The 15,592-nt window shown below is 37.2% G+C and overlaps 1 protein-coding gene across 38 annotated transcripts in view; it reads right to left on the reverse strand.

The window, feature by feature from the left end:
• Positions 1-15,592, reverse strand: part of SGCE (sarcoglycan epsilon) — a 54,981-nt gene that overhangs the window by 23,460 nt on the left and 15,929 nt on the right. For 25 of the 38 annotated variants that reach the window (XR_010598258.1, XR_010598259.1, XM_065583117.1 and 22 more), the window contains 5 exons: positions 15,402-15,524; positions 11,973-12,130; positions 8,733-8,805; positions 4,840-5,038; positions 2,977-3,139 (listed from right to left, as the gene is read on the reverse strand). Coding sequence is in view for 36 of the 38 variants with exons in the window: in XM_065583117.1 (XP_065439189.1) it covers positions 2,977-3,139; positions 4,840-5,038; positions 8,733-8,805; positions 11,973-12,130; positions 15,402-15,524 (716 nt within the window). In the remaining 2 variants the exon portion in view is untranslated. Of the gene's footprint in view, positions 1-2,976; positions 3,140-4,839; positions 5,039-8,732; positions 8,806-11,972; positions 12,131-12,907; positions 15,038-15,401; positions 15,525-15,592 lie in introns of those variants that run through there. The other 13 variants (XM_065583125.1, XM_065583128.1, XM_065583122.1 and 10 more) reach the window with 3 other exon arrangements.

Below are 15,592 nucleotides of genomic sequence, written 5' to 3' on the forward strand. Positions count from 1 at the left end.
ATTGGGGGAAAAGCATACAGACGTGCTGACTGCAGCCAAGATAGATGTCAGACAGGGAGTCCAGTCTGAGGCCTTCTTGAGAGCAGAACAGATGACATTTCCTGATGTTGCTCGTAACAAACAGGTTGATCATCGGAATGCCCTAAGCTGCAAAGATGGTCTTCACACTAGTCTTCAGAGACCAGGGAAAAATTCCTGCTGAGATGGTCTGTGAGATGATTCTGGACCCTGGGCAAGTGGTCAGCAATCGGAGTGATACTCTCCTCGATGAAGAACTGCCACAACCTGAATGCCCCTTGGCAGAGCATCCTGGAGTGTGCTCCCCTTTGCCTGTTCACAGAATACATTGCGGTGTTATTGTAAGTATGTGAAAGAACCACTGAGCCCCTGATACAGTTCAGAAAAGTGTGACACGCACCATAGATGGTCAGAAGCTCCAGTAAGTTGATATGCAGTGAGAACTCCTGCTCTGAACACAGACCTTGAACATACAGTGACCCCAGATATGCTTCCCATCTCATCAGGGAGGCATCTGTGACAACAGACTTGGTTGATAAGGGCCAGATGAAGGAAATTCCATGACAAACATTCTCTAGGAGTGTCCACTACTGCAAGGAGTCCAGGACCAGTGGAGGGAGACAGACCACTCTGTCCAAAGAGTAAAGAGTGGTATGGTAAACTGTCCTGAGCCACATTTTAAGGGGGCAAAGGTGTAATCTTGAAAACTGGAGCCGCATGTCTGCTTGCCCTAGGTGCAGAAGAATTGGGCATTTTCAGTTTAATTTGAATAAGTTAAATTTGCTTCTGGTGCAGTTTTCCAATTTATAATTGATTGAAACCCAAACACGACTTATTTATAGTTACATTAAAAAAACACCTCAATAACTGCTAAAAGAACATTATTTAGGTTGTAAAGTCAAGCACTTAAACATTAGGAAATGCTAGATTTATGGCTTCCTGTGAAATTTTAATTCTGCCTCCTTGTGCAGCCAATCTGTGTGTTGTGTGAAACAGGTCAAGTGGAAAAAATAGTAAGTGAGCATTTAAATGCCTAGCCCTCTCCCAAACTTTTGGGAACACCTGCCCCATGTTTAGCTCTGGAGGAAGGCAGATGTGGGGAGGTATGTGATCAATGCCGGGAGGTGTGTGGGCAGACAGAGGGAAGTCTGAATCCACTTCCTCCTTCACTCCACTTGCTGCTATGGGAGCTGCTCTGGCAGCTACCAGATGTTCTCAGTACACTGTGTGATGAGGCGGTGCTGGAAACAGCACTGGCCTTAGAATGTTCATACTCAGTTATTATTGTGGCAGGCTGCCAAAAAATTCCTGACCAGTGCAAGCAACAGAAGGGAAATGACTGAGTTATTAATTGTAAAACTTTCAAACCTGAACAAAATTTCATTGAACAAGCAAAAGGCATATCTATAACCCCATGACTTTGTCCCTGCAGAATTTCAAAGGCCTGCTGCAAACAATGGAGGTTTCAGAGCTTCTTTTAAAAAATTGCAAGAATCTCTATAATGGAAAGTGTTAGACAATGTTGTGAGACACAGGCCCACTTCTGGATCACTACTCTGCGTCAGCAACTTTTGTCAGGCCTGAATTGGTCTGTTATTAGACACCTTTCTACAGACATCCCTAATTTATGCTAATTTTTTCAGCAATCAACACAGAAACAGTGGATATTTTATGGCTCTTCCTTTTGCAATAATTGTCATTTTTACAGGTTTTAGGCAACTCTTCTGATTCAAAATGTATTGAAAGATAGAGGATGGGTGATCTACTGGACTGCACATGGACAGGTAATTAGGTATGTTTACGTTTTAAAATCCCCATTCTGATAATCTCTCCAAAAAATCCTGGTAAGACATTTCACCTCTTTTCTTCAGTTTCCTCATTTGTGAAATGGGGATAATGCTTATTAACATACCTCTGAGGAGCATGTAAAGATAAATTAATATTTGTAAATGCAATGAAGGTAAGAAATGCAATGTGTTAAGTGTTACCAGGTGATTCAGCTTACTCTGCTAGCTCTTTTAAAATTTCTGCATACATCTCATTTGGCCCTACTGAGATACGGGTTTTACTGACCATCTTGGTTTAACATTGTTTGCATTACATTCTTCCCATTCCTCAATTTCTTTGTTTTTTGTTTAAAACTGAGAAAAACTAACCATTTTAAAAATTCAGCTCTTATCAGAATTATTCTCCTTCCCTGGCCAACAGTAGTCCTATTTTTTTCCTTAATATTTCTCTTTTACTTGATAAACCTGAGGAAAATTTTCCAGTTTCATTTGGCTCCAGTAGTTCATCTTATTTTCATTTTCTGCCTCTTATTTAATGTGAGATGTTTATGTTCAGAAGAAGTTTTTAACAATTTAGAAACATTGCAACCAGGCGTGATGGTGCATGCCTGTAATCCCAGCTAACTGGGAGGTGGAGGCTGGTGGATTGCTTGAGCTCAGGAGTTCTGGGCTGTGGTGCGCTATGCTGATTGTGCGCCTAGTGCTCCTGACACTAGCCAGCAGGTGGCTGAAGGAATGGCTAGAACAACACGAATGATCAATCAAGGTAATTCAAGGATAAACATTGCTAAATTACTCAACTCAGTATGTCAGTAACTGATGTCAATTTTTTTTTTAGGTTAATGAGTTAGACCTAGGCATATCAGTGCAGTGAATTAATGAACCAGGCATTCATTTATGGGTTCAAATCCTACTTAAGTCACCACAAAGGAAACTGAATTTGGTGGTTTTAGTCTTGCCTGCACTATAATACACTTCTAGCCACATAGCAAAATCCCTCCACATTCTAGCAGTCTCTGCTGAAGGAAGAGTTATGTCTGATCAGTCACAAGTGAGTGCATTTGGCAGAGTTGTTTAGTGAGGCTTGCAAAATACTCGGCCACACTATCTTCAGCTCTAAGTAGCGCATTTACAAACACATCACTTCTTATGTTATCACAAAGTGACTCACCAAAGAGATTTTACACCAGTCAATATTGAACTCAGTACGAAATTTTTTATCGCAAGTTATTACAGGTTCCATTTCTTGGCTGCATCTCAGCTGATTTTGTGGATTTTCCACTTCTCGTAAGCATGAGGAGAATGGAACATCTGCACCAACCATAACATAGACACTGCAGAAAAAGATGTGTGACAAAGTGTCATCAGGATATCCATTAATAAATAAATATTTAATGAACAAAGTCTAGTCCTCTGTGTTCCAATGATCACCATAGTTCATTTCTAAAACAGCTAGTTGTGTTTTATAGGCTATGACATCACTTTTTCCAATGTAGGCCCAATGAACTGGGACCAAACTGTTTCTCTAGCTACTTATTACATTCCTACTACTGCTTGAGTGTACTGTGTGATTATGACTAGCAATAGTCAGTTTTCATTTTCAAAAAGTTACGAAGCTCAAAGTTCAGGATTTTGAGGTAAAAACAGCAATAAATCATTGATAAAGTACTTGAGGAAGTTCTGTTAAAATAGTTCCATTTCATATAAGAGAAAATTTTGTTCAGCATAGCATTCTTGAAAATTCATGGATATATCAGCACTTCTTCCCACATGTAAATTGTAAAATGTATTTGAAAATGCTTTAAATTAGAACTGCAATTTATTAATTTATTATTGATGCCAACCTGTCAAAACATCCAGCTTCTCTCAACAAATTCCACAAGACAGTTATGCACTGTCAATACAAAATTTTACAACATACTGAAAGCAGAGTGTGGGACAAAACAAACTGATTTTAGTGTCAAAGTAAATAAAACAAGGGCTATTGTACTGATACTATTATTCATTTTCATACTTATCTCAATTGAAATGAATAAATGAAACTGTTACAGAATATAATCTGCTGCACCAAAAAGTCACAGAATCCAGGGACCTTGAAGCAGAATTTAGGTTCAGTTTGCCAGGGAGTACACAGAGCACAGTCTGAGCAATACTCAAAACCACCACAGATGAAACTCTATGTAGCATCTTATATACACTGGTGTGGCTAACACAGGATGAGGAAGCTGCGTATCTCTTTAGTTCATGTGTTTAAAAATTCCAGGAGTTAGTTTACTAGCCAGCATATATTACAGTAATACATAAATAATCCACTTTAAGACACTGTTCAATGAACAAATTTCAGATACCTTACTTGGGGGTTGGGTGCCAGATTTTCTTTAGCTGCTGTTCAACTGTAGTGACAGACTTCAAGAAGCCTCTCAATCAAAAAACATTAAAAAAGGAAAATTTTGCTCAAGGCGTATTTCTCCAGTAAGTTCTTATCTGTATATTTTTTTAAAAAAAAATTCCTAAAACTTCTAACGCAAAGGAATGAGCCCCTTCACAAGCAATATTGATCAGTGAACTCTAAATTTAAGAGCTATAGTATTGGAAGATGTAGCTTTAAATGTGCCTGTGATGTTTGGAACAGAATGCAGCTGAGCTAATTTTAAGTTTTGTGAGGTCTATGTTATAGAACTTCAGAGTCATGAATCAAAATTAGGCTCTGGAGTTACTGGGATATAAGACTGGAATTGTAGATTAAGAGAGTCTTATTTCCTTCCACCTGTTTTGTAAGCAGGGAAAACTGTTAATGTTTCTTTGATTGTAAATTCCCAGCACCTAACATCAAAAGACCTTGATCTCCCGATCTGGGGCCTCTGGGTACATATGTATTTTTAATATCTAATAACAATTTCCAAAAGTTTGTTCTTTAAAAAGTAACTTCCAAACAGTCTTGAATGCCTGAAAGGAACATTAAACACTTCAGTGACACTTATTTTGAGTGCTAAAGACTTATAAACAGATTAGATATATATACACATGTGCTTACCCCTCTTTCATATCATTAATAGGAAGTGGAACTCTGCCTCCCCTGTCTAGAGCTGAGGTGATGTTTATAGCATTCAAACGCTCTGGTTGCCACACATTTTTCACTGCTCCAAGAAAATCTCCAAGAACCTCACTTGCTAACATTTCTTCTACATTCATGTTCTTTATGAAGAACTCCGCTTGATATGGTAAAGGAAAATCTAGTTGTGAAGGAAAAGAGTTATGTCTATTACAAAAGATCTAAAATAGTGGTTGAGTACTGCACTACTGACTTATTAAAGAAGACTGAGGAGGCACCTTCCTAAAATCCTTTTATGATACCAAGTTATATTCTGATCTGGCCACTCTTGTTTAATTATCAAACTATGTTTATTTATAATGGCACCAACTATTTTTTAAAGAAGCACTCAAGCTTTGCCCTATTGATGGAGCTACTGGCAACCTGCAAATAACCTGAGAGCTGATCCTCAGCTGGTGTAAATTATAATAGTGCTGTGACTTCAATGAAACTATGACAATTTACCTCTGCACAGGATCTGCCCCCTGAAGACAACACTTAATCTGCATTAAATGAAGAAAATTGCAGCTACCCTACTCTTGGGCAAAGAGGAGTGGCCTGCAATGACTACAAGTCTCAGCCTGCATTGCTTCATACACTGACCAGAGTGGCATGAGATGATTCATTCAAGATGAAATATTGTAGGCTGGAACCTGTAAATGCAATAGGCCACAACTCCATCTTGAAACTGAAGGTGATGACAGACTATATTGTAGGTCTCACTTTAGTTTCCTCTTGTCTAAGTAATCAGTAAATTCAAAATGCACAAACTGTCCACACCCACAATTAGAATGGTCTGCTAAATTTTATGGCGAGCTGGGCAAATAACTGATTTTTCAGTTGGATGACAGTTCTGAAATATATGTTTTAAAAAAAAAATCAGTTTGGTCAAACCAAATCTGATTTTTTTCTGACTTTTCAGTTGATTGAGAAATTCCATATCAGGTATATTTCAGAGCAGGAATTCAAACCTCTATCTCCCATATCCCAAGTGAATGCCCTAGCCACTGAGCTAAATAATATAAGGGCAGTAGCAGATGCAGCAGCATCACCACCATTACCACCACAAACTTCACCTCCTCCTCCTCTGGTTGTTTTGTGAATGGTCAAAATTATTAGTGTCAAATTCAAAGATTCAGGTTGACCAAAACAGATTTTTCAGTGAAAATTCAATTTGCCTGAAAAAGTTTGCCCAGCTCTAATTTTAAGACAGATCAGTGGTGTTGGTATTTTTAAGGTGACTTGTATTGTTTTCAGTTTTGAACTGTGATTTGTTTGCAACTTGGTTAACCTGAAACATCTACTTTTTTAAATGTAAAAGTTACCACAGAACATTGTCTGCTGCACCTGAGTTTTATGTTTTATGTGCAACTATTTTTGTGGTACTGTGCATTTGTATCCAGTGCACACTCAAATTCAATATGCACATTTCATTTTTTCCCCATAGATAGATATTCTAAAAGTACTTAGCGGAGGCCAGGAGTAGTGGTCAGAGCTCTGATAAAATAAAAAGCCTTCTTTCAAATATTAAAGAAAACCCAGAAGAATTTTCATTTTACAGGTCTCATTAACTCAAATTACATGTATTTATGTCTTGTTTTCTGATTTTACAGACTACTGAATATTTTACTTATATTGTTACATACTGCAATCTGGTTACAAACTGTATTGAAGAACACAGGTTTTCCTAAATGAATATCAATATGCTTAGTTTTTAAATCCTTTACACTCTTCTTGGAGATGCTATCTGATTTTTTCACTTGGTTTATTTATTTAGTTTTGCACTAGCTTTTAAATTTAGTAAAACAAGCCTTTCACAATCTTTCATGATAAAACAGATGTTATTAGTTAAGCATGATAGGGTATATTGTACAAATCAACATAGTAACATTATGAAGATGAAAGGGATGTTCACACTGGAGAAAATTTGAGGAGAAAAAATGTTTGCAAAAAATTGTTGTCTGACATTTTTCCTTGTTTCTTTTGCTACTTTTAGAATAGATAGATGCTTTGTGATCACATACCAGTTTTCCTTCTGAGTTTTTATGACATTTGTCTATAACTGTGGAAGTGATTGTCACACATTCATCATTATGATTTAACTGTAGTGAATCATTTCAGTTACCTAAATGCATTTGGAGGGATTTTCTTCGTCTGGTGATACATCAGCTATGGGCCTCTATATGTTGTGGGGATTTAGCTATAAAATAAGTAATAAATTCAAGAGGCATATCAAAGTTAAAAGCCTATGTGTTGCTTTTAAAATCTAGGGAATGAAGGCTTGGTATTGCAGGGCCCTGAGCATTACAGCTCTGATTCAGCAATGCACTTAAGCACATACTTAAAGTTAAGCATATGAGCAGTTCCATTAAAGTTAATGGAACTAACCATGTGCATAAAGTTAAGTATGTGCTTAAATGCATTGCTGGATGGAAGCCAAAATGCTAAGCACTCCCTATGACAATTTGAAAAGGAAAAAGAAAAAACCCACTATTGCTTTGTGGCACCCATATTTTTTTCTGATAATGGGACATATTCTCTACTCAATGTAAGTATTACACTGCCAATGACAAGAATAGGAGTTCTGTATGTGGAATAGGAGAGAATATATCCAATGAGTTTACATAATAAACTAAAAGAATGTAGAGACGCTGCTCCCAGAAAAAAGCAGCAGTAGATAAGGATTTTTATTTACAGGGGGGTGTTGACTAGATTATATAACAGGAAAAGTGTGGAAGAGAATGCAGCCCTTTACCTTATCATAAAACATTCTGTTATGTGCTTCTCTTATGACAATCTCTTTTGTGTATGACACTTGTTTTGCCTACCCATTGAATACTAAATCAATGCGAATTACATTTCTTTAACACTTATGCTCTTTTTTTGACTAACCTGCACTACCGTCTACATTTCTGCTCAATGTGGCCCAGTGAACCAGATTCTGGACTTAACAACACTGTAGGTCTGGAGCAGTTCCATAGACTTCAGAGCTGCTCAAGATTTTCACCAATATAAATGAAATTAGAATTTAGCTCATTCTATTTATCTGGAGAATTTTTTTCAATGACAGTTGATAGAACATGCAACTAGCTGTTTTGCAAGGCAACCTGAATCTTTAAGGTCACTGCTTGTATAAAGCGTTTGATATTATGAAATTCATTGTCTTTCATAAAGACATTAAAAAAGCATATTGGGCCTCCCTGCCTCCATTTCAAAATCCAATATCTACTATTGTTGATGACAAAATTGTGCAACTCAATTTACCTCAGTGGAGCAGTACTTGATTATGTCACTGCTTAATTTGATCCAGTGTCCCTAACTTTGCAAAAAGTTTTTCATTCTATGCTTTAAAAGTCTAATTCGCCAGTTAGATATATCTTTCATTAACCAACTGAGATGCAAAATAATGCTGACATCCCTGCATGTTTCTTTGTCCTTTAACTTCAAAGGCTTGATGCACTTTTCAAATACAGCTCTCACTACTATTGGTTTCAAAACAAATACTTCGCAGAAGAAGAGATATATCCCTTGTATTTGGTGTAGGTGTAGAAAATATACAGTTTGGTACAATTTGGTTCCAAAAGCAAAAAAGTTGGCTCTTCAGAAGAATTTTTAAGAACCAGGCATAAATCAGCCCTGGCAAAAACGGTTTAGCAAAAAATAACAAACAGGATGAATCAAGACAGGGAAGTTTCCCTTACCTCCTCACCACTCAGGCTTTTAGTTGAAACATTGCTTAATGTTTGACAGTATTTTGTCAAATCTATTAATCATGTAATCTTAACAATTTATCACTTATACAATCTAGAGCGCTGCAAAATCTCTTCTGTACATACCTTCTGCTGACATTATATTAATGATCAAGTTATGTCTTGCAGTCTCAAAGGTGCGCCTGTTATAAGCAGTGATCTAGAATAAAAACAGATGACACCAAAATGGTAGTACAAATATGAAAACCAAAATTAATGAATTCAGCAAAGAAAATATTGTTTTTCTTAAATTAAAAATATTCACTAATATATGTACCGTATATACTCGTTCATAAGCTGAATATTTTTGGTAAAAAAGTGACGCATCAAAGATCGGGGGTCGGCTTATAAACAGGTCTACACCAAAATTTGATGATTTTAAACTCTATGGCAAGGATCGGCAACCTTTGGCGCAGGCCAAAGGATGTGTTGGCCGCCGCTTCCCGCTGCCCCCATTGGCCTGGAGCAGCGAACCGCGCCCAATGGGAGCCGCGATCGACCGAACCTGTGGACGCGGCAGGTAAACAAAGCGGCCCGGCCCACCAGGGTGCTTAGCCTGACGAGCTGCGTGCCAAAGGTTGCTGATCCCTGCTCTATGGAATCATTGAATTGAATATCTAATAAATTGTCGTTTTGTTTACCTGGAGCGTCCGCAGGCATGGAGCCCCTCAGCTCCCTATGGCCACGGTTCGCCGTTCCCGTGATCGGCCGAACCTGCGGACGCGGCAGGTAAACAAACTGGCCCGGCCTGCCAGCGGCTTACCCTAAAAGGCTGGGAGCCAAAGTTTTCCAACCCCTGAAATATAGGGTTGGCTTATGAAAGGGTCATACAGTTTTTTGTTATTTTTACTTATCCATCTTGGGGTGTCGGCTTATAAACGAATGGGCTAATGAACAAGTATATATGGTAATTATTTTTATTTTTGAATAGTAAAAATATAACCTCTATGGACTATATAGAAACAGGAAAGATAAATGAATGAGCAGGCCTACTGGCTTTGAAGGAGCACTATATTAAATAAAGACAGTTTACTGGGATTTTCACACTAGTAGTTATTTATACTGCACTAATATTCTCAGATACCACATGGATAACATATTTACATACAAGTGATTGGCGTACCCTAGTCCTGTATTCTTTTCTCTCTCGGCTCCATTTCAGGAACACGAGGGAACAGTTCGTTTGTTTTTCTGTATTTTTTTCTTCTTTTATTGACCTAAGTATGATAAAGTCAAAGAGTAGAGATGGGTTTTGTATTTTGTCCTGAAGGCTGTAAGGTTTCTATTCATTCTTAGCTCCTGGAGGAGCTAACCTAACTGGTGATATTTATAGGAAAAAACATTGTAAGGTCTTTGGGATGGTGACCAACTTTTAGTTGTATATTTGTACAGAGCCTAGCACAATGGGACCTTGATCCATGAATGGGGCTTCTAGGCACTACCACAATACAAATAATAAGAATGCCAGAGTCTTTATCTTTAGGTGTGTTGAAAGCTATTGGGAGATACAGAGTATATGCTCCTTATTTTTGGGAAAAATTTCTCTGATATAATTACGTACAAGTACACAGAAAGGTACCTTTTAAATGCATGAAGGATCTGTGGTATTCATCTGATGGCCAAACAGTCCCCAGTGATTATTCTTTGACTATGTTGAAAAGTTATACCATGACTGAACTCATAAGAATTTTGGAATATGGTATATCAGAATTGTGTATTTTTCCCTTTCCTCCCCATTACCCTCAAAAATACAGATGTCTCATAACACAAATAGAAATAGATGGTCTCTGCCCAAAAGATCTGACAATCTAGCTTGACATGATTCAACAAAGGGAGGTAACAAAATATCAGAAGGTGGAGGGCAGGATAGTGGTTACGTGAATGAAATTATGCAGTCTCTCAGGAAAGGATAGGAATAGCATAGTGGAGCACACTAGTTAAAAATAATATGACTAGCTCACTTCTTGAAGGTGTCCCAGTAAAAGTGGCTCTTGAAAGGGATTGGAATGAGGAGAGGATAGTGGTCTGACATATCGGTTACAGGCAAATTTATGTAAGTGAAGAGAATAAAGCTTAAATTGTAAAAATAGTGTACTCTATGAATAAGAAATGTTAATAAAAAATAGAAAATTAATCTCTAATTTGAGAGCTTTTTAACAAAAATTAATTTAGCACTGCAAAATTAAATCTGCTGAAAAACTAACACTAACTGTAGCACTAATATTTAGAGTGGCATTCTTTCCTTTTTTTATTTGTAATTTCAGTTTAACAATAAATCCAAAAGATAGATAAATCACTTATTACAGCTACATCACAAACTATATATTTAAAACTCCTATAAAAGATTGAAAAAACCATTCACCTATTTATTAGGGAGTAAATCAAATAAAACAAAAACTGTACTGGGCCCAGTCCTATTTAACATATTCATAACCGATCTGGAAAAGGGGGTAAACAGTGAGGTGGCAAAATTTGCAGATGATACAAAACTACTCAAAATAGTTTAGTCCCAGGCAGACTGCGAAGAGCTACAAAAGGATCTCACAAAACTGGGTGACTGGGCAACAAAATGGCAGATGAAATTTAATGTTGATAAATGCAAAGTAATGCACATTGGAAAACATAATCCTAACTATACATATACAATGATGGGGTCTAAATTAGCTGTTACCACTCAAGAAAGAGATCTTGGTGTCATTGTGAATAGTTGTCTGAAATCATCCACTCAATGTGCAGCGGCAGTCAAAAAAGCAAACAGAATGTTGGGAATCATCAAGAAAGGGATAGATAATAGGACAGAAAATATTATATTGCCTCTATATAATATTTAGCAATTTTTTCATAATGTTGTGAGCTGCAGAGTTGCCCCGTTGACTTGCTAATCTGTGGTGTGGGACCAAAGGCATGACTGAGAATCATACAGGTTTTGTCTTTCAACTGCTGTTCACTATATAATTAGTACTTTTAAAATTTTAGAATCATATTCATATTAGTGATGTAGATACAACAAATAGTGATTTTTGTCAGCATTAGTAATTAGGAGATTAGAATAGGAAAATGGTTTGGTGTTAGTTACAAAAGTAAACATGAATAATTTACCACTGAGTGATAAAAAGTAAATAAAAAATCTGTTTATTGATTTAACAACTGTATTTGTTTGCACTGAAGGGAAAGATAAGTGGTATATTTCTAGGGAAGAGAAGTGCAAAGTTAAATATTTAGATGTTCATTTAATTGTTCATGAAGTTATTTTGCACACTATTTTACATTAAGTGATAAAGATTTAAAAAATGAAATAAAACCTTCTGATGCTTTTAAAGGAAGTACCTCAATGATGGTAGGTTTGCCCACATTTTCTATAGTTGGTGATCCGTACAGCACTCCATCACTGTATGGTGTCCTCTGAATGTAGCGTAGCCATCCAGGTCTGTCAGGGTAACCCATTAAGTTGGTGTTAAATGTTATAGGATCATTACTTATCTCACCTAGATAAGATACACAATATTAGAATGTTTTCAAAAAATGAACTTTATGCACCTTGTTTTTGAAGTTTCCATTAAATAATTTTGAGTTCAGTTTTGTCATATAAACACAATTACTATAATGTTTTGTAACACATCATTGCAGTTCCATGGGGAAATAATAAAACTGTAATTTTTTATTATCAAAAAAGTGCAGTTTGAGAGAGCCACACTCCTGAGTCCATGCCTCAGCATGTGTAATTGACAGGAATCCCATATTTGAAATGTATAGCCAACAGCAGAGTGGAGTGTGCTTGTATTTTCTTAGAGCCCTAATGACCCCTTCTGCTTCCACCTATCAATTGCTAGATCCTGGCTTCACAGGGGCCTGTGTTTCCTAGAACACCAAATCATCCAGCCTCACTACCAACAGAAGCAAAAGGATTCAAAGCCCAGTATTTCCAAGCACAAAAACCTTTAATTTTTTAAAGGCTCTAGAAACAATGTCTACCTCTGAGGACCTTACTGTAAGAGGGAAACTGTTTTTTTTCACACCTTAACATGTGTCAAGACACATAGGTTCTCAACACTGACAACTGAGCAACAGATTTGCTTTAGAGAAACTCTTCCAAATTTACCCCTAGATCAGAAGATTGGAAAGAGGCAATCGCTGCCAACAAGCTTGTGCCACAGGACAGAAGTGGGAAAGTATTTTGTTTTAAAAAATTTGTGATAGCCGAAAAGACAAGAGGACAACAAGATTTCTCTGATACAATTTTTAACTGGTAAAATAACACTTACATATGGTGTGCTGGCCCTTTAAGGGTAGGCTCCTCATTGAACACTGTCCTGCTCCTGATTTCAGCACAGACCACAGGAATGTTGTGATCTGTAGTTCCTAAAGTGAATGAAAGTTTGAAACTCCAGGCAAGGTATGTTGGGAATAGAGTAAATAAGCAGCTCTTTTTTCGCACAGCCGGAGGATGCAGATAACGATTAGGAGCTGTGGACAGAAAGTATCTTGGAAGGACCCTGGGCAGTGGCCATCAAAAGTACCACTTAGAGAACTGGATGGCTGGAGAAGAAGTGCCAGAAGAGGAAGCTCGATGTTTAAGACTGTTTTATTAGGTAATGTTGGGAAGGGCAAAGAACAAGTGGAAGCAAGTGAAGGAAGAAGCCTCGGGGAAGGGAACATGGGGGGTTGGGGTTTGAACCAGGCACTTGTTTTCTTTTCAGCCCAAGTGTACAGCTGCCAATAGAGGGCAGGAAGAACTTCCCATTCACTTCGCTACATGAATGGAGTGAGAGTTTGCACAGACATTCAGGAAGAGAACCTGTACCCTAGAATGAGAAACATCAGAAAAAGATTGTGCAGACTCTCAAGAAGAGAGACCCAGGAAGCAACAGTGGGAGACTGGACAAAGGAAGTGTGATTTTGACTTCTGCTTATTTGGACTTTCATAACCCAGATGATGGATGGTCTTCATTTTAATTGGTGAGTTAAACACAAACCAAATTCAAAAATCAATGAAACCTCAGGGTGTCAGAGGAAATTGAGAATCAACCACGATACTACAGCAATATGCTAAGACATCAGTTAAACATGTTACCATGGCAACACAGAACACCCTCCCAACATCACTTCTCTGGGAATAATCTCACCAGGGTGCTACAGTCGCTAGGGTTCATCCTAAATTACCCCATTTCACAGTTTGTTCCTCAAAGTCAATTTTAATACATCAGCAGTCTGAGATGTGGCTTGTTTCAAAGTCCTTCTCCAGGAAAGGCTCTGTGATGCTAAGGATCCGGCAGAGCAGATTTGTCATACACAATAGTTTTAAACAAGGACTATATTGCAAATGTTGGGTAGGGTGACCAGACAGCAAGTGTGAAAAATCCGGCCTGGGGGTCGGGGGTAATAGGATCCTATATAAGAAAAAGATCCCAAAATCAGGACTGTCCCTATAAAATTGGGACATCTGGTCATCCTAATGTTGGGTCTTGATGATCAATGTGGTGTTCATGATGCCTACGGGTGAGGCAATTTCAGTGGATCATGAGGTCACAATTGTACAAGTCAGAGATTCACACTGCATCTGTGTAACATACCTCAGACATGGAGTTGAGGTAGCAATGTTCTAGAGACAATCTGCAATTAGGAAAGGACTTTCAAATTCCTTCCATTTACATCCCTAAGCTGTTATCTCAGGAGGGGACAAACTGGGCCTGAGATAGGCACATTTCACCATATTATTGGCTGACAGTAAAACTCTGTAGCTCCAGCAGTCATACACATGGAGCACAAACTCAAGAGTAAGGGTCTGTCAAAACATCCACCTTTAGAGAAGATTAAAGAAAATAAAAACAAATTAAGTTATTTTTTTCTCTTGAGAATATTTTAAACATATGACATTCAAACAAATGCTATTTTTCCCCAATGTGGTTTCAAGGCAATGAAGTAGAACTTTTCAATTTTACTTGCTTCTAGAAGGCTAAATAATTTATAAACAAAGTGGGGGGAAATGTCCTTTATCTTCATATAGTTTTTGAGATGAATTCAAACCTATGTTTTCTATCTTGTTAATGATCTTCCTTTAGTTTTACTTCATGGATGCAAGTCAAAATACTATACTTATGAAAATATAGCCCTTTCTATGACAAAAGACTGATTTACAATTTAAAAAAGTTACTGCATGTAGAAACAAAATAGGATTGAAACCAAGGAAGCTTTCATTTTATTTGAAAGAAAATAATCATCACTGCTCTATGCTAAAGACATTTAAAATTTTTATTTTAAATGTTCCTTGTGTATTTAAAGTAATTTTATAAAATGTATAAGATGCTTTTTGACACAAATTGTTAATATCACTATTTATTTTGTAAGAAACGGATACAATCTCAAATGGGGCATATTTTACAAAAATCACCATATGACTCAATCTTTTTAAAATTAAAATTAAGCTTGTACGACTACATTTTTAATGGGATACCAAAGAAAAGTGCCAGATTCTAATCTTAGATTCATAACATGCGCTACTGAACATTTCAAAGTCCATAACTGGGCTTCTCAAGATGCACAGCAATGCATACCTGTAGTTCATAAGCCTTAAGATTTAAAACCACTTGAAATTATCCACTTACTTTACCAGTATAGAAGAGTCAACCAACGTTAAAAGTGTTGAAGTGATACATGTTCAATACTGTACCACAAATTATTCTAGATACATTTGAGATCTTGAATTTAAAAGTAAAAATGATATTTTTCTATAACATGGAAGATCTAAGCATCCCATACCAGGCTTTGGATAAGGAGGAAACTCCCCCTTAAAGTATTCTCTCTCCAAAACATGAACAAAAAGAACTCCAGCAGAAGGATATACATTCCGATCAGAGTGCACCTTAGAGAGAATCGTGTACACTGAAAAGCAGAAGGAAAGATAAGAGACAGAAAAGTAAAAAGTGAGACATGCTCTAGACAATACAGCA

Source organism: Chrysemys picta, chromosome 2 (genome assembly GCF_011386835.1).
Source record: "Chrysemys picta bellii isolate R12L10 chromosome 2, ASM1138683v2, whole genome shotgun sequence".
Taxonomy (NCBI): Eukaryota; Metazoa; Chordata; order Testudines; family Emydidae; genus Chrysemys; species Chrysemys picta.